The 19087-nt window shown below is 36.7% G+C and overlaps 1 protein-coding gene across 1 annotated transcript in view; it reads left to right on the top strand.

The window, feature by feature from the left end:
* The window catches only part of LOC120625619 (protein FAM107B), a 65265-nt gene extending 47021 nt beyond the window's left edge, over positions 1 to 18244 (top strand). The window contains exons 3-4 of the mRNA XM_039892701.1: positions 8155 to 8258; positions 17410 to 18244. Coding sequence (XP_039748635.1) covers positions 8155 to 8258; positions 17410 to 17564 — 259 coding nt within the window. The 3' untranslated portion in view covers positions 17565 to 18244. The remainder of the gene's footprint in view (positions 1 to 8154; positions 8259 to 17409) is intronic.
* Positions 18245 to 19087: the final 843 nt, after the last annotated feature.

The raw sequence follows: 19087 nt of genomic DNA, 5'->3' as shown, positions 1-19087 counted from the left end.
AAATATAATATTTCATTTGGTCGACCTGTTGATTCAGTCCATTTCCCAGTCATGATTATAGGTGCCTCTCGTAGCCCCGTCACTGATTTCCGCGTTGCGCCGCCCGTCGCCGGTGTGACGGAAGGAAGCAATACAGATTACCACCGGGAACGCGCTTCATGTTTACTGCTAGCATAGCATTTATTATTTATATGCTTTGAATCTCACTCACACCGCAGTTGTATACTTTGGATCTAAATTGTTGACATAAATAATGCTTGAATGTATCTTAACAGTTGTAGTTATAAATAATGGTCTACATGTGTTACTGATAGCATTAATATAATACCGAAGTTATAAAAGTACTTTGAAACTAAATGTCTGTTGTTATATACTACGTGGAATTTTGCTAAAACACTGATAAGAACGCAAATGTTAACTTTTCATCTACGGTAGCAGGTTTGTGGCTAAATTGGCAGCTCTTTAACACTGTTTCAAATGCCACCGGTTCCGAAATTATGATTTGCATTATGAAATTCATTCAAGGCCTATCACAGGAACTTTTGGAGCGTTCATACATATATGTTTACATAATTGTAAGGGGATGGTGATAAATTAGTTCGCCAACTTAAACCTAAAGCTACGAGGGTTCCAAACGCGCCCTGGTCTTTGAAGAGCCCACAACAAACTTAGCCAGGTAATTTTTTTTTTGTTATTACCATCTTAAAGTAAATTTATATTAAGCTATGAAGCTAGAGCAATTCATACCCAAGCTTTTTTTATCGTTTAAGTTATCCTTAATATTATTATAGGATTTTTCTGTAAGCTTACGTTTTATATAAACTTTGAACTTATTAAATAAAATATGCGAAAAAACATAACCCGTACAATTAAATGAGAGAAGCATTTAGCGTACTCTATTATATCACCATAATATAGTAGGTATACCTAAGTTTAATGCTTATTACTCGTAATAAAAATCCATATATTTTAATCATATTATATGAAAATATTATGGAAATTGACCAAAGCGTTACACTTTTTACGAACTACTTATTTACGTTCGCCCCTTTTTGAGTTATGAGGTAGCCTAGAAGTAGTCCAAACAATTTTCCCTAGATAAAAAGTAGCCCAGATCCTCGCAAGTCGGTTTATAAGTTCCGAAGATTAGTCTGAACAAAGAGACTGAAAAGGATATTTGCCTTTTTTGTGATCGATTAAATAATAATATTACGAGCTTACTAGGAGGCAGTTATTTCGATTCGATTTACATCGATTGCAACTTCGTCTGCCAAGAATTGCTGATATCCCATTTATCAACCGTTTGTTGGTAGTATTTTCAATACTTCACTTACGTGTTCCCCATTTATAGTTAAAAACAGAAATATATAGATTCATGGATATGAAAAATTAATACATGAATAATGACAAACTTTCACACAAATTTTCTCCCGCGCTTAGGGGCATATCCATATATATCCTGCGAATCTATTCTTAATACAGACATACTTTTCCCTAAAGGTGTTCTAGAAATGAATTTGGGTACATTATATTGTCTTAAAATATCAAATTCCCACGTTTAACCATTTGGGCTGCAGGTTGTCTACCATATGGTTAGGACAAAACCTTCTTTTGATATATAGCAAAAGATAGATTTAAAAAATGTATTGTATGACATAAAGTTTGACCGATCACCGATCACCGATATCATTAAAACTGAACGTAACTTTAGGTAATTTTTGATTTACGTTGTTGAACTGGCATTCATTTACCATTACAATTCAAATAAAGGTAGCACGAAAAGCGTTAGTTTGTGAACATAACTTTCGAAATTTCCGTATCGGCAGCTATCCAAAACACCAGTAAGAAATTCGATAGAGATCGAACCAAAACTACTGCCAGAAATATTTACGATAGCAATTCCAGCTTTGTGCAACGGAGAAATGGGTTGATTGCTTTTCAGATTAACTGAACGTTATTTGCTTTGAACAGACCAAGATATTCTTACCTACGAGTAGATGCAATGGCAAGGATGTGTTTAATCAATCATGTAAATGCAATAAAAAAAACAAAATGTTTATTATTTGCCACCAAATAATTAACATTTTGTTTTTATATTAGCCCTTGATAATTTATCTCACCTGCCTCATACATGTGTTCTGCCATGGGTTTCCTCCACCACACTGTCCAAGTTTGGATTGATAAATTTAACACGCTTTTAAAGAATTCTCAGGCATGCTGATTTCCTCAGGATGTTTTCCTTCATCTTGCTTTAAGCAAGCGATATTTTAATCAAAAACGCACATAGCTTACTAAAGTTAGAGGTACGTGCTGGGAATTGAACTCGGTCCCCACGACGGGAAGACCGAAGATCTAACCATAAAGATATCACCGCTTTATGGTCTTCAAAACATTTGGCGGTCATGTTTAAAAAACACCAAGCGAAGCAGTTGTTTGTTTTTTTATAGTAATACTTGTCGGACCAAGCAGATGGCTCACCTGATGGTAAGTGGGAAGTGCAAGGAGCACGTCCTACAACATCCCGCCGTATTGAGGCGTAATGGTTAAGCCTCATAGGTCTGTAATTACACCAGCGACCACACCCTTCAGATCAGAACACAGCATTACAACAATGCTGATTAGCGGCGAAAATAAGCACGGCGATAGTATGTCTCCGGAGCAGTGGCTTGCGTAGAGGGTATGCACAGGGTATGCAGATGATATAATATGAAGATAATCTGCAGTAAGAGTTTAAAAAAGTCCTAAGGATAGGCATTGTAAGAGTTATAAAAAGCCTACCCTTTACTATTTATAACTCGTTCTGGACATTTTCTTCGTTCTATATGCACGCCACTGCTCCGAACGAGTTCCGTCACAGAAAACTCTACTACTACTCAAATAGGTTACTTTTTTTTATCAAAATCGGCTCGTCTAATTATCCGCCTTGATCTATCATGAGGTAAAATGAGTAAGCATTATACTGCATGAAAGTAGAGTATTTTTATCGTTTATTACAAAGTATGAAGCTCTGAGCCTGGTCATAAAGTAGACGGCAATATTCCGTAAAGTCGCTAGCAATTAGGTGAAATTAAGTCACGCTGATGAGCCTCGTAACTCGTAATGGCGTGGAAATTACATTTCAGCTCTCATCACTTCAACGGGCCCTTAAACGCTTTTTGAACTCTGCATTTATTTTTAAATCTTAGTGACTTGTACCTACTTCAGAAAACACTTTCTTTTGTTCATTAAATATCTTAGCGTTTTAATATAAGAGAACAATAGAATCCCATGCTGTGGTAGCAATTACTTAAAGACGCTTAACTCACTATTGCTCGCTATGTTATTAGACACAACACAATAAGTTAGCAAGAAACGGGATGCTGTTATGGAAACGCAAACGTGCTTCAAAAATAAACACATGTTATTCGCTATTTGGCATTGACGCTTTTAGTATTCCTACGGGAGGCGTTGACTCACCGGGAAATCAAAAATTAGCTGGAATAATTTGTACGTGTGTATGTTGAAGTTCCTGGTCGAAATGATCCAGTTTATGGACTAATGGACCGTTGACTCATAAGAATCAATATCATCCTCAGTCTTAATTGTTCCACTACTGGCAAATGATTCCTCAATTCTCGGATACAGGCGTGAAGAATTCTTAACTTTGACCCATCACATTACTCCAATCTAGGTTGGCGGGCTTTAAAGGATCATGTTTTTTTTTACAAATTAAGCCTTTGACTGCAATCTCACCTAGCGGTAAGTCGTGATACAGTCTAAGATAGTAGCAGGCTAACCTGTTATGGAGTATGGCAGCTTTATTAAACTTAAATCCCTAATCGGTTTCTACGCGACTCCCACAAGACCAGAGCGGAGTAAATTCACACATTATAAATTCCCAAATTTACCCTGCAGGGAATCAAACCCAGGCCTCTAACTTAAAGCCACAGAACGCATCACTGCACCAGATAGGTCGTCAAATTTAAAAAATGCCGCCATAGCCGTTAGTTTTAAGCGATGGAATCAGAACTGGGGATCTAATCCAGAGCCACGCGGTCCGTGTTCGAAAGTGCTAACTACTAGACCAAGGAGAGCAGTCCTAAAAAAATTGGCTTGGTAATATTTTCAGTCCTTTTTGCATATAATATTATTTATTAGTACTCTAATTGAGCAATACGGCTACATAATCAATTTTTGAACACCGATTGGCGCTGTGGGGGTAGCGACCCTGCTTTCTGAGTTGTTCTGTGCCAGTTTTAAAGGCTGTTGGTTCGATTCCCACTACTGGAAAATGTTTGTGCGATGTTTTTTTGTATACCTATTACTTATTTATAAAAATATTCAATTCAAACATTCATCAGTCATCTACTCATACTATGCTTACTTTGGGGCTAGATGCCGATGTGTGTATTGTAGAAGTAGACTTATTTAATTTATTTTCCCAAGAAAGGTAGGTACTAGGTAAATAAATGTGGCAACTAAATATCGTTGTAGATTAACAATTTGCGACATTTCTGTGCTGAAACAATTGTATTGTCAACTTCTAAACTCTTACGACAGGCAAACCGTGACGAAAGGAGAAGGAATCTCTGTTAACATTTTTATCAATTATCATCAAGTCTATAACAGTCCACTGCTGGACTAAAGGCCTCTTTAAGGGGGGGAGGGGGTGTTTGCCCATAACGTCCACGCTGGGCAGACGGGTTGGTGATCGCAGTAGGGTAGGACAACAGCTTGCCGTAGCCCATAGCGAGGCAAATGAGGTCGGGGGAATATTCTCTCCCGGGACGAGCTCTACATGCGCTGTACGAGGGAGGCACCGGTGCGTTCTTTGGAGATCCCGGAGCCTCCAAAATATGTGCCGAGTATGGCCACCGAGGGGGTTTTAGTGGGTTAAAATCCCACATAACCCTCAATCTTCCCTGAGGTCGGGTATCTTTGAAGATTTCCATCAACATAAAAAAAAAAAGATGGTGGCAGTAGCACAGAGGACGCTGCTGAACGTTATCTGTTTTATTCCCTTAGTCGCCTCGTGAAGAGGAGGACACATATGGGTTATGGGTTCTTAGATAACTGATGAATAATCTCTATGATTAATATAAATAAATACTTACAATATATAGATAAACACCACAGTGAAAAACATTTATGTTCATCACACAAACATTGTCCAGTTTTGGGAAGCGAAACCACGGCCTTGGACTCAGAAAGCAGGGTCGCTGCCCACAGCGCCAATCGGCCGTCGAATATTTATTTGTGGAAGATAAAATAACTAACGTTGTTACACACTAGACCCAAACCATATCGTTTATAAACTTCTCTTGATATATTAACAACATAAATAAACAAACCATAGTGCAGCAGCTGCTGTGCAACAAAATAATCGTTCGCCTGACGTCACCAAGACTAAATAGTCCACACATGCAGGTACTGTGCGTGGGAAAGCTATGAAGGAACTGCAGTTGAATAAAAAATATCGCGTCCCATAATGTTCCTAGCTATGAATAAGTCGTATGGCGTAAAAAGAGCACTGGCGGGCTGAACACTCATTAGACGTATACTTAATTTAAACTCTTGCCGTTTAATCTTCACGATCTTTTTGTTAAATTACCGTCTACCGTATTAAGTGTATTCTTTTCAAATATTTCAAATGGAGTAACTTATAAAATTATTACTTCAGAAAAGTATTATAAAAAAATACTTTCCTGTACTTAATATGAACAAACAAACAAAAAGGCAAGAACCATTATCTCGGTATCAAATTACAAATAAAAGATACAAAAACTCTAAATAAATTTTCTCCTGTTTTAATTTTATTCTTGACACATTTTTGTTAGTAGTTTTAGAAATAGTTACTCGCGCAGATCGTCTGCCAGCGCTCTTTTTACGTGACATCTACTATATTAGGCGTCACTTTTTCAATTACTCAAGGCTTGCGTAACTTTAAACTTGTTATAAAAAAATACTCTACGCGGCTTTGATGAAGTTATGAGGCATGAAGTGCGATTTGGTATATGCACACGCTTTGACTTTTTAGCTGATGCGGGAAAAAATGTGTGGCCTAGTTGCGACAACTTATATTACACTGTTTTGACTTTTGACCGCATTTGTGGCGCAGAGAAATGATTGCATGAGTTATTTTGCGGTCGTTATAACACACAAAAAAGAGGTATCACATTCGATTCCTTGATTTCGTACGATTATTTTACCAAATTCCAAATGATTAGATGCTACTGTGTGGTGCTTGGTAATTAAAAATGTAGGTACCTACTCTGTACAAAATAAAATTATGTGAGAAGTATATAATTAATACTCAGTAGTTTTAATTCTCATTTGAATTTCAGCTCGCGGCCCGCATTTTATCTGGATGCTGGTTATACAGTAACATATAAAGCATTGTAATTCGTCAGCATTCATCGTACTTATTAAACACCTTTTTAGCCCAAGGATTTTGTTCACTGGTAGGTAGGTCAAATAAAATAAAATTCATAAATCGAATCAATTTTACAAATTTAAGGCCACCTGTATTTAAATCCGTTTTAAGTAAATAAATACACTTGAAACCTTCTGAGCAATGACATCCTTATCGCTTAAAATAACATTGCCTTATATGGTAGCGAAAATCGTATTTGATAAGATTAGCCACACATATCAACAGTATAGAGTATACGTACACTCGACACTCTTATCACGTTACATAGTTTATTTTTTTATAGGATTCCGAGAAGTAGTAGAAATACATTGTTTGGTAGTAGTAGACCTTTTTGTGACAGAGATCGTCCGGGGAGGTACTATCGCAATGCTAAACAAGAATTCTAAATTCTAAATTAAATAATGCTAAATTAATTATCATATATATATTATATTATTAATTAATCATTAATCTAATGCTAAATTCGCTAATTCTGCCGCTAAACAGCATTGCTGCAATGCTGTGTCTGAAAAAGATAGTCGCCGGTTTAATGATAGGCACATGAGACTTAACTCCTACGCCTCGAATTGTTGGGCACAAGGCGGCATTTTGCAGGACGTGCTCCTCGCGTGCCCTGTAAAGAGTTACTCTGTTTATAGGCGATGTGCTTATCAACCGAAGCATAAGTTTTTAGCCTTATCTGCCTGTAATTACACCGGCTACCAAGCCCTTCTGACCGGAACAAAGCGTTGCTCCTCGGTGGCCAGCGGTAACGTGCACAGGGTTTTCGGCGAGGGTATGCATGAAGCAGATATATAGCATAAAATAAAAATATTCCCCTCCAATACGAGCTGTATAAAATAATTTGGGTATGCAGTGCTTTTGTGCATGTATGAAATGCACGCCACTGGTGGCCAGTAAGCATGGCTGCAGTATTTCCCCGGACGACCTGCCGCAAAAAGCTCTCCTATTACTTAAATTAAATACATAAAGCTAGTTTATTTGGATTCTTATCCGATATAAGAAAACAGTATACTGCGAATGTGAATTTGTTTGTTACGCGCTTTAAAGCCTTAACCAATCAACCGATTGTGTTCGCAGTGGCGTTCCTAGGGCAGTGGCGTTCACTTCATACATGCACAAAAGCACTACTTACCCTATAATTGATAAAATAACTCTTGTAGGAGGAGGATTTTTGCCATTTATGCAATTTTTCTGCGGTATGCATACCCTGGTAAGACACCCGGTGCACGCCACTGTCCTGTGGGTCTTCAAATTGAGCAGGCCCAGTTACCTAAAGGACAAATTTAACTAGTCATAATCGCTAAGTCACCGATCTTGTTGTGCTAAATGACAAACAATATCAACTATGAGAAACACTACGATTAAGGTAAACACGCGGATTATGGTTAGAAATTTCGATCGATAATTGGTTAGATAAAGTAGTTTCTATGCGCTGTTTGCCAAAATTAAAAGAGAAATAATAGAACTCCAAGTTTTTCTGTAAATTCTGGTCTCTTCAATTTATAAAGCGCCTGATAAAATTATGTCATAACCAGAGGCGTTCCAGCCATTCTTAACAAAGTACTTGGTAAAGTTACTTTTAAAAAAGGGAAAACCCGAAATGATTAAAAAAAGCTGGATTAGCTTCAAAAATGAATTATGGTTATCCAATCCGGGCAAAAGCTAGTGCTAACATGCCTGAATGTTTTATATAACCTACACTAAATAGTGAATTAATACAGAACTTTTATCTATTCCAGAGGCAAAAATGTTCTCAATCAAAAGAGCGAGCTTCAAAAGGCTCTTTCAAAGCACAAAGAGAAGCAGCTCATCAACCAAATAAAGGAGCACAGAGAAACGCCAGGTAATATATTTTCATTATTTTTTTTGTTTAGCTAAAGCAGAATTTAAAATTTAGTTTGATAAATATTATAAAGAGGGAAGTGTATATTTTTGTTCGTCCTTCCTTCACAGAGCAAAGAAGCAATAGATTGTCGTGATTATCTGCATAGATATCCTTTATAGAACGGAGAATGGAATAAATGTGCTAATTTTTATCTAAAAAAAAAATATACTGTTTTAATGCCAGACCTAGATATTTATCGCAATTGTTTTATTTTTTTTCATTTAACTACGAATTAGCCCTTTACTGCAATCACACCTGGTGGTAAGTGATGGCAGCGGGGTTTGCAGTATGGTAGTCATACCCCTAATCGGCTTCGACGCGATATCGCATTTAACACAAAACGCCTAGCCGCACCTCTTCGTCAGTAGGGTGTTGACTAGCCACGGCTACGAAATTATAAATTCCCAAATTGATCCTGCCGGAAATCGAACCCGGAACCTCCCACTTAAATTCTCATTTTTCGCACTAGGGAGATCGTAATAACTTCTTTATTATTACTTATTACGAAACTGGTATTCCAATAGTATATTTATTTACCAAGTATTTGTGCCGGTGATAGTCTTGTAGATGAGGCTGCAGACTTACCGCAGAAACTGATTAGGGGTATACTTATTTCGGGGAGTCTCTCATGACCTCCGTCCTGCCCAAAGGTCGGAGGTAGCTATAAAGCTTTTCCACCACGCCCAAAGAAAATTGGAAGCTATGGCTGATATGGCAGCCAAGGGCCTACCCCTAGGTGGCTAGTCATAGAAAACAATATATGTAACAGAATAGCGAAATGTTACTTAAGGATGTATAGGTATATTTCATAAGAAATCACCCTGTAAAGAAATTAAGTCAAAAGAAGCATATTTATTCTAAGTGCTTACTTATGACAACCCTATTGAAGATAAAAGACCGACACGTGCATAGTACCTACGCTACGCGCCGCGTACCTAATAAAGTGACCGTAGTCAAATAATTTTAATTTTGAATGTTATTTTATGGTTGTTTCGATTTCTTTCAGTAAAAACTATGGTTTACTGGTTCACTCAAAATCTATTAGGTGTTCGGTTTCACAGATAACTCTTAGAGACAGAATCAAATGTACCTCTAAAGTCTGTGAATTATTTATTTCGGTTTTTATTTACAAGTTGATAATATGTAATGGGCAGTGGCGTGCACAGGGTTTTTGACCAGGGTATGCATAAAGCAGGTACATGACATAAAAAGGAAAAATTCCCCTCCAATACGAGTTATATAAAATAATTTGGGTATGCAGTGCTTTTGTGCATGTATGAAGTGCACGCCACTGGTAATGGGAATAATGCACACGAACAATAAAGGCGGGCCAAGTCGTAGGGAAATCTAGTGGAGTATATAATTAATTAGTGAAATTTTGTAACATTTGACGGGCCAAAGTCAGAACGTAACGTTGACCTTTGGCACGGCACACTTGGGTTTCGTAACGAATTTGCTAAGGCTCGCAGTGCTTCGCTTACTGCATTGCTGGTTATATGAATCTCACTTCCTCGTGTTAACTCTTTCGTAAAGTTTAATTATTTTATTTTCCTTTAATGTTCTTTCAATGCAAATACTTGCACATAATAAAACCTAGAGATACTTAGTCTACCTTAAGTTATTGTCAAATCCTATAAACCGACTGCAACCAAATTTTAAGTATTATAGATTCTAAATTAAGTAAAAATGATGAATAAAGTATCTTTTCACAAGATGAAAAATATTAAAGGCACCTATTTCCATACTAATATCATAAATTCGTAAGTAACTTCTATCAGCGAAATGATAATAGTACCTTTTGCATCTAAACCAATGAACAGGTTTCGATAACATTTGGCAAGTAGATATATAACCTGAGATTTCTGGAAAAGGGATATGTTTTAGTCTGGAAAAACAAACTGTTACCAAACAACAGATGGCAATTTAGTACCTATACAAAGGTATATATACTTTAATCAAACCATCGTCATTTTCATCCTCAGTTGCTTACGTGTAGGGTTGCCAGATCGATTCTTCCTGTTAACCGGATCAATAACCGATTTTTCGGGATTTTAGGGCTTTGGTCGGAAGAAATAAAAAAAAAAGTTAATAATATTAATTATACATAATATATTAAGTAAACAAACATATTTTTGCATAGCACTGTAGATATAAGAAAAAAAAAACAGTAGGTATTTGTGACACATAAGATAAGAACCGAATGAGCATGTTTATTGTTTTTGTTCTTGCCATAAGTATTTGTAATTTTTTTTTTGTGTGTTGTTTCGTTTGACGAAAATGTGAACTTAAAATTATCGAACTTGTTTTTCGGGAGATTATTTGCTTTGTCGGGAGTCGGGAGGACATACAAAAATTCGGGAGAATCCCGCCAATTCCCGACCGTCTGGCAACACTACTTACGTACCGGGCTGAGACCTCCTCGCATACAAAATACAGGTCTGCATTATTATCATTTCATGTTAGTTATATATAATAGGCTTACGACTACATGAGGGTAGTCAACGCTAATTTTTTTACCCCGGACTGTTATTGAGGATTTCTTACATTATAAAAAGCCAATTTTGAGTCTCCGGTTCTATTCCTAACCCGAGAATAAAAGCGGTGTTCCGTAGTTAAAAATACCAACTAAAAGGCTTACAAAGCGGTTATTCTATTTGACATTAGAAGTATATGAAATCTGTCAAAATAAATTGCCAGTTAAAAAGTTAACTACATAGTTAATAGGCAGGTACGACAACGTTTATCTCCATGATCAAATAGAAAAAAATGCTATAAAAACTCTTCTGTGGTTCTCGGGAGTAACGCATTATTTATTATCTTTCAACAGATTGGAAATCACCTAAAGCATTAACTTTATCGATTTATCGCGCGGATAATAAATATTTCATGCATGTCTATTCAAACTGATGGGATGTGTACATGAAATTGCAATGTGCTGGACCCTTCATTATTCTATTACTATCCCACATCAGGGATCATTCCTACTTTCTCATAGGAGTGAGAGATATAAGAGTATATACCTACCACGCATGCAGCGGCGATAGATAGCCCAGTGGGTAGGACTTTGACTTCATTTTCGGGTGCCCGAGTTCGAATCCCAGCACGAACCTCTTGTATTGTGTAGTGAATTACTAATAAATGACCCGGGGATCAAATACCTCGTGATCCTCTGTCGAACATTCTAACCGCTACGCAATACGGGATGTTCCAGGACAGAAAAATGAATTGGTTATCATTTGAGACGAATGGCCGAATTTTGCGTGCTGCCTATACGGTTAAGCTGTGTTTCCTATACGTGACGCGATAATTTTATTTACTTTTAATTATTATTTGTTACGTTTCATTGTTTTAATTGCACGAGCATTGTATTTCCTAGATAGCCTAGTCGGTTACTTTTTATTGCCGCACTGTTGCTAAATTGTTAGTGCGCAAATAAATAGTAGGTACATTAACTTTTCATTACATTATAATTTTATCTTTTTGTATTATTCAGATTTAGGTTATAATTTGCATATATTATACCTGCCTATTGCGTTTTACGATATTATCTGTGCCTTAGCTCTTAATTTGAAGGGTATAAAATGTTTGTAATATTTCGACGTGCGTTTCAAGAGAAAGAAAAATTCGGAAATACGGAAAAAACTCCCCCTCGAAACGTTAAAAACCATATCGGCACGGCTCCCTCGGTACTGAGGTAACGATTCACGGACAAAGCCATCATACCAGACCACATATAATTCAGAAATTACGAATCTCCAAATTGCTTCCGCCGGGGATCGAGCCCAGGACATCCCACTCATAAGACCACGGCACTCACCACTGCACCAGTAAGTTCGTCAGTTTATTTCTACTTACGACGCGGGTAGGTATAGCCTGCCTAATTGCAGCAGGTAAGGCTACTTTTTTTTTGTTATTTATGAAGATGAAGTGCCCAGACTCCATGCGTCTGACGGATTAATATTTTATCACATAACTCGTAGGCAGCAGGTTTTTTTCTCCGCACATTTGGCGGCCACTTTATCCGGTTGTTTGGTGCAGGTGCATCGGCCGTTCACCCCGTCAATCATTATCGTTAGGGTTGCCATTCGTGTGTTATTTATTTCGCCTCGAACTCTGTATGTCATAAAAACCAAAAAATGTCCTGCTATCTCCTGGAAGCCTAGTAGTTTAGAATTCTACTATATAGGTAATTTTCTTAATAACCCATTACCGGCCCACTACAGGGCACGAGTCACCTCTCACAAAGAGAAGGCTTTAGGCGGTTGTCCACCACGCCGACCCAATGCGGATTAGTCAAGCTTAAATAACACTGAATAATCAGTATATAGTCGATAGCTTTTCACTTACTTGGTCGGCAATCCGCTTTGTCCGTCAATCATTACTATAAAAAACAAAATAAACTATTTCAAAAAGCCTTACAGACTCTGTTTACAAGTCGAGTATGTATGTTTGTTGTGACTTTACCACCAGTTCGGGATGCAGATTCAAATGAGCCGGCAAGAAAGTTTATGAACACAATGTCAACAAAGGTCGCTGCCTTATTGATGTAGAACATTCGCGATTAGTTACAATCCAATCAAGCGCATTAAAGGTAATACCATTCAAATCTTATTATAAGCTAGAACTCAATTTCCTACTCGGGTCTTCTTTAGTCAACGTGCCCCTTTTTGGTCAAAGTGGAGTGAAGTTTAGAACACAGTGTGAACACTTACAAACGTCACAATGACGTTTACGTAAACAGTACCTATAAAAAACTGAACTTTTAATTAAGTAAACTTTTGATTTTTTCTTGTTTATGGCTTTTGTTAAAAAAATCTAAATTGCCCACCTTGCCAAATTAATCGAGATTCAGCATAAATAATAGTAGGTAAATACTGGAACCGGACTAAAAAGAGCAGTGCAACGCAGCTGGATAACCTATCGTTATGTTAGATAGTCAAATCTGATCGGCAAATAAGGGCCCTTTGGTGCAGCAGATCAGAATACAGTTTTCAAAACCCCTCCTCTTTCCGCGGGTGTCGTACGAGGTGACTAAGGGAATATAACCGAAAACAGAACGTAACGTCTTCTACTACCATCTACTGCGATGACCAACTGCTCAGCGAGGTGATTGTAGGCAAACCATTCTGAGGACGAGGCCTTGAGTCCATCAGTGTAATAAGCAATGGATAATATGATAACCTATAAAGCCAGTTAGTATGTGAGGTGGATTGAAATCAGAGTGCTTCTAGGTTAAAATCTCACCCATTGGTCATTGCTGGGCTCTTCCATAAGAGAGAGACTGAGAGCGTAAATCTACCAATCTTTTGTTACGCGGATTCTAACAATTATTTTCACATGTCAGTGATAATAGAGCTAAGCGTACTCCTGAGGCGCAAGGTGATGAGAAGTAATATGCTCATTCACCCGGGAATCGGAAGTCGTCGTTATCCGTCTAGCATGATGAGCACTAAACAAACAAGGCAGCTATCATAATAATAATAAATGTTGTTATTCTGTTCTTTATTGGACGTGTCAGCATAACGTTCGTAGCGCTGTATCTCAACATATAGATGTATGTTACCTAACCCAGTGAACAAGATAAGATCTGGCCTATATTTCCCCATTTTCTTATCTATTCGGTTTCATGGCTTAATGTAACGTTAGATATCGACCTTATTTTGCTCTCCGTACTTTTTATCTTCATGTCATTGGCAATGCCATCCAAAAATGTTTACCGCATCTTTAGTTAAGCTTACGTTACTAGGATTAAGATAATATTAGTGTGCGTAATATGATATAAAATATCCTTTTATATATTTTGTAATGTGAAATTAGGTAGATACTTAATAATATCAAACGATGTTTTGATTACTATTTTGGAAGATAATTAAAGGAAGCTACAGGTAATCGAGTATAATCTAAAGTTCAGAATCAAGATATACAAACTTAGCGATTTCTTAGACTTAATAGTTTTACAGCATCAGTAAAGACAAACCGAAGAAGGAAGGATAACGTCGAATAGTCTCTAAGTACTACAGAAATGTTTTCGGAACCTAGTCAAGGATCCCATGACCCCAACTTCCACCGGCCTTTCGAGCTATGTGACGTTATCATCCGTATTCTTCTATATATCTTCGCAAATTGTTGAGCCCACTCGCTTATCTGTATCTATCCTATTAACGAGCACAGGTCTCTTCTCGTAATAAGATTGCTTTAAGGCTAAGTGCTACGTGCTTACTGCCTAACTGCAAATTGGTACTTCACCCACCTTTAAAAACTCTCAGGCATGCAGCTTTTCGCAGGATTAACCGTAAAGCAAGTGAATATCGCTTGCTTTACGGTTAATAATCAATTGCTTTGATAGTCAAGTATTATTGATTTGATTACATAGAGATAATATCTTGAGTATATGACTCTTGAGCTTTCTCATAAAGCCATAATAATTAGCGATCAAGTTTCGAATACGAGGTGAAGTCATGATGGCTTATATATCACTACCAACAGGCATTTCTTACTGACCAGTATGATTTTGTTAATCGTAGTTATGCATGAAATATGATATATATGTAGCCTGTAGGTGGTTCCGAAGTTTACCAAGACCGATCCCTAAGCAAACATTTTCCGATATCAATTTTTCTTTTCCTCGGAGGAAAGGAAAAATTAATATCAGAAAATGTTTTATGAAAGAAGCAAGGTATACCTACTTGTGGACTGTAATGACTACATTTATTTTTGTTCGATCGCCGAGAAATTGTCGTTCATTGGGAAAATTGTTAATTTATTTTCTTCCGACCCTAGCGAATGACCAAGGTTGGATGAAAGTGAAATTGCAAACTCGATTCTGCGATTCCGATTGGCCGAACGTCAGTGAAATTGGTTGCACGGATAACCAAGTGCATTGAATGCTGCTAAATGTATCTGCATATTTACTGCATTACCTACTCGCAGTTGTTTTGCTGATATTGATTCTATTTTTGTACTGCAAAAGAGGGCTGTTCGGGCAATAGTTAAAATAGGCCCAAGAGAGTTAAGAGACAAATTTAAAGCAGCTAAAATTATGACGGTGCATCATCAATACATAATTTGAATATTTAATTTATATACATAAAATATAACAAATTTTATAAAGAATGTGGACTGTAACAATATTAATATTGGAAGTAAAAAAAAATTTGTAGTGCAGTTTACTAGGCTGCATAAAATTAATAATTCATTTAAGGTTTATCTTTTTATAACAATTTACCAGATGAAATCCTGGAGATGTCTCTCAATAAGTTCAAAGTCTATATAAAACGTAAGCTCATAGAAAAATCCTCAAGGATTACATGTATGATAAAAAAGCTTGGGTATAAATGCTCTAACTTCATAGCTCAACATTAACTAGACTGTGAGATGGTGATAACAAAAAAAAAACCTGGCTAAGTTTGTTGTGGGCTCTTCTTAGACCAGGGCGCGTTTGGAGCCCTCCTAGCTTTAGTTTTAGGTTAACGAATGCACTTATCACCATCACTAACATTAGTGTAACATGTTAAATGTATGAACGCTTCATAAGTGCCTATAATAAGGTCTACATGAATAAAATATATTTGAATTTTATGAAATCCCTGCTATTATTATAAATTGTTTGTTTGTTGTTTTGTCCATTTTCCCCCAGCAAATATGTGCGCTAATAAGTGACAAAATTAAAACAAAATACACTGTTAATGCCACAAATAAAACTGGAGCGCAATTACGATATTAATTGTTTTTGCTGAAATATCAGACATTTTTCAGGGAATTTAATAATATTTCCTATACGTAAGACATTAACAGGTCCTAAGATATTACGATTAATACACTAGCCTTTATCCGAAACAATTATTTATTAATAAGTATATATCGTCATCATAATTATGATGATGGCAACTGAAGTTACACAATGCAAGCTTTCAGTTGGTCACTTAATTCATATGCACTGAGATATAAACTCATTGCTCGGTTCTATAACTTTAAAGATTTTTTTATTGGTAAAAGAAACACCATGTTTACATCTTACAACTTTTATTTATCTTTATTATTTTTCTTCTCCAATAGTGACTTAACACTTCAGTCGGTACCTATTCTTTCTATCCGCCATTTTTATATAACCTTCCTTTTTGATCTGGGTTCCTGTCATTCTGAATTCCCTCCGACTGATATTAACCACAGATGCATAATTTTGACCAGTCTGAAAGAAGATACCTTTTTTTTAAAAACTAAACCTGTAAACACAAAGGCATTTTTGCTAACATTCGCAACTAGGTACTATTAGCTACCGGAAATATAACATAACTGCTCAACAAATATTTTTACTTATTCTGGTTTTTTTTACGGTTTTGAAATTTTATAAATAATCTGCATAATATTTCAAGGCAGACGATTTAGCATTTTAATGTTCGACTTTAATGCCCTAGGTAATTTAGTTTGATCTGCAATCTGTAAGCTTTATTTTGAAAACAAGTATCTAAGGTACTCCAAAATTATTTTTCGTAATCTTTAACAGTTAAAGCGAAGGTTCATGTTGTAATTACTCGCAAGGCAAACCTTCATGCTTCTTAATTAATGTTCACTAGGTATATAACAAACCGTAGGTTAGGTATAGGTATATTATAAACTTAGTGCACTATCCTACAAATCCTAGATTATACATACTAGCTGTAAACTTTATTTGCGTATGAAATTAACATAAATATGATAATCATCATCATATCAACCCATAACGGGCCCACTACAAAAGCACGGGTCTCCTCTCACAATTTAGAAGATTTTGGCCGTGGTTCACCACGATTGCCCAGTGTAGGTTGGCTGGTCTACACGCCTATGAGAACAATAGAGAGAACTCTCAGGCATGCAGGTTTCCTCACGATGTTTTCCACCACCGTTAAAGCAACAGATATTTTAATTTCTTTAAACACACATAACTTAAAAAAGTTAGACGTGCGTGGATTTGATGTCGGCTCCCCGAAAGTGAAGTCGGAGTCCTACCAACTGGGTTACCACCTTCAAGATTTTTTTCCACACTTAGCACTTTGAGAACTTGGTTAATTGGGCAGCAGACGAACGAGGCAGTTTGGTCTCGGTGTTAATAAAACCTCCTTTGTGGTTACAGAACTAGAAAGGGCGATCGCAGAGCGGGCTAGGCGGCTCGAGCAGGCGGAACAAAATACGGAAGAAATCGAATCCGGCACAAACCCTACCCTACAAGAAGTGCGAGCGCGCTTACGACACGCGGCGCCGACATCTCCCGCAGCCTCCGCTCACTAAAATCATACAGTTTTTTTTTTTTTTTTTTTTAATATTTAGTCTGTCTTGACATGAATCGTAGCGTAAGATCACATAAGCGACACGTCGTTCCAATTTAAAGTTGATATACTTACCGTCATTGATGTTATAGGTAAAGAGGTGGATAGGTAAGTTGTATTCTAAAGTGTGCTAAAGAGATCTATAGAGTGTAGTTGGCTTTGCTCAGACTTAAGAAACAGTTAAAACGAAACAAAGTTTTGTGTCTGACATAAACCCGTCTCGTTAAAACAATAACTTTGACTGGGCGAAGTCAAAGTACTCTAAGCCCGAATCTCTATGGCAACAAAATCTAACATTATATGAATGAAATTAAATTCTGACACCTTTAAGTTAGCCTGATTGAACTGAAGTTCAACTAAACGGACCGGTCGGACCAACTCCGTGCTGGTCTAGAACGTATGGAACTGACCTTAGTCTTGCTTGGCAATTGACAATGATCGATAAGTTTCGAAAAAAGCCCATTAATTAATGCGCATTAAGCTCACTGCATGCGTACCTTTGCACGATGATTGATGAAGTTACAAAATTGATTATTAATTATTTTGAGGAGACCAGTTCCTGGTCATTTAATAGGCTAAAAATTATTAACATTTCGTTTTATTTGCCTAAATCATTGCTCGACGTCAATGTAGCTTACAGTTAACCTCAAGGATAGTGGTGACGTCATTTAGGCATGACAACACCCCTACGCAGAAAATATTAAGACAAAAGATATATATAATTATAGACTTGCTATTTCCCGTGTTTTCTCACAGTTAAATTTCTAAATTAACGGGCTGCAGACTTCTTGATTTTAAAAGGAAAATTGCTTCCTGTTATACTATGAACTATATGCGATACAATCTCTTCAGCTTTATTGTATAAAAATAATAAAGTGTAGATAAAAGATAAATTTACATATGTGATCTTACGCTATTTTTTTTATTCGACTGAATCATTCGATTACGGCCAGATGAAAATAAAAGTTTCACTCAGCGCCATCTGTTATTACGCAGGCAAACATCAAACGAAATGTTTAAAAAATAGCAACACTTCGAAAGTTCGAACATTGTGTTGGTTATTACTTATTACATCATTGGCACGTTGTACCTTCAAAAGAGATTTCGAGACAACATTTTGTTGGATTCCCATTTCTTTGATGATACTGTATGTTTATGGATGCGAAGCGAACGCGTGGGTTGACGTGGAGATACGCTTTGATTGCAAAGCTTGTATTTGTTTGATTACGCATTAGTTATTTATCTTACAAGTGTGGTAAGTTTAATTACAAATGCACACCTGTATTACGTTTTTCAATACATTTTTATTAGTAAAAACACCTCGCTCATACACCATATCATAACAAAAGACACTGTGAAGTAAAATATAACACGTAGTAATATTTTTGAGCACAGCGGTGGTGTATATGAGCCTAATCTATTGAAAAAATATTTATATATATAGAGAGCAAATTTTTTCTTACCTGTCTATTTTAATATAGGTAA

This window comes from Pararge aegeria, chromosome 8 (genome assembly GCF_905163445.1).
Source record: "Pararge aegeria chromosome 8, ilParAegt1.1, whole genome shotgun sequence".
NCBI classification, from domain to species: Eukaryota; Metazoa; Arthropoda; class Insecta; order Lepidoptera; family Nymphalidae; genus Pararge; species Pararge aegeria.
This window is presented reverse-complemented; position numbering and strand designations above follow the sequence as displayed.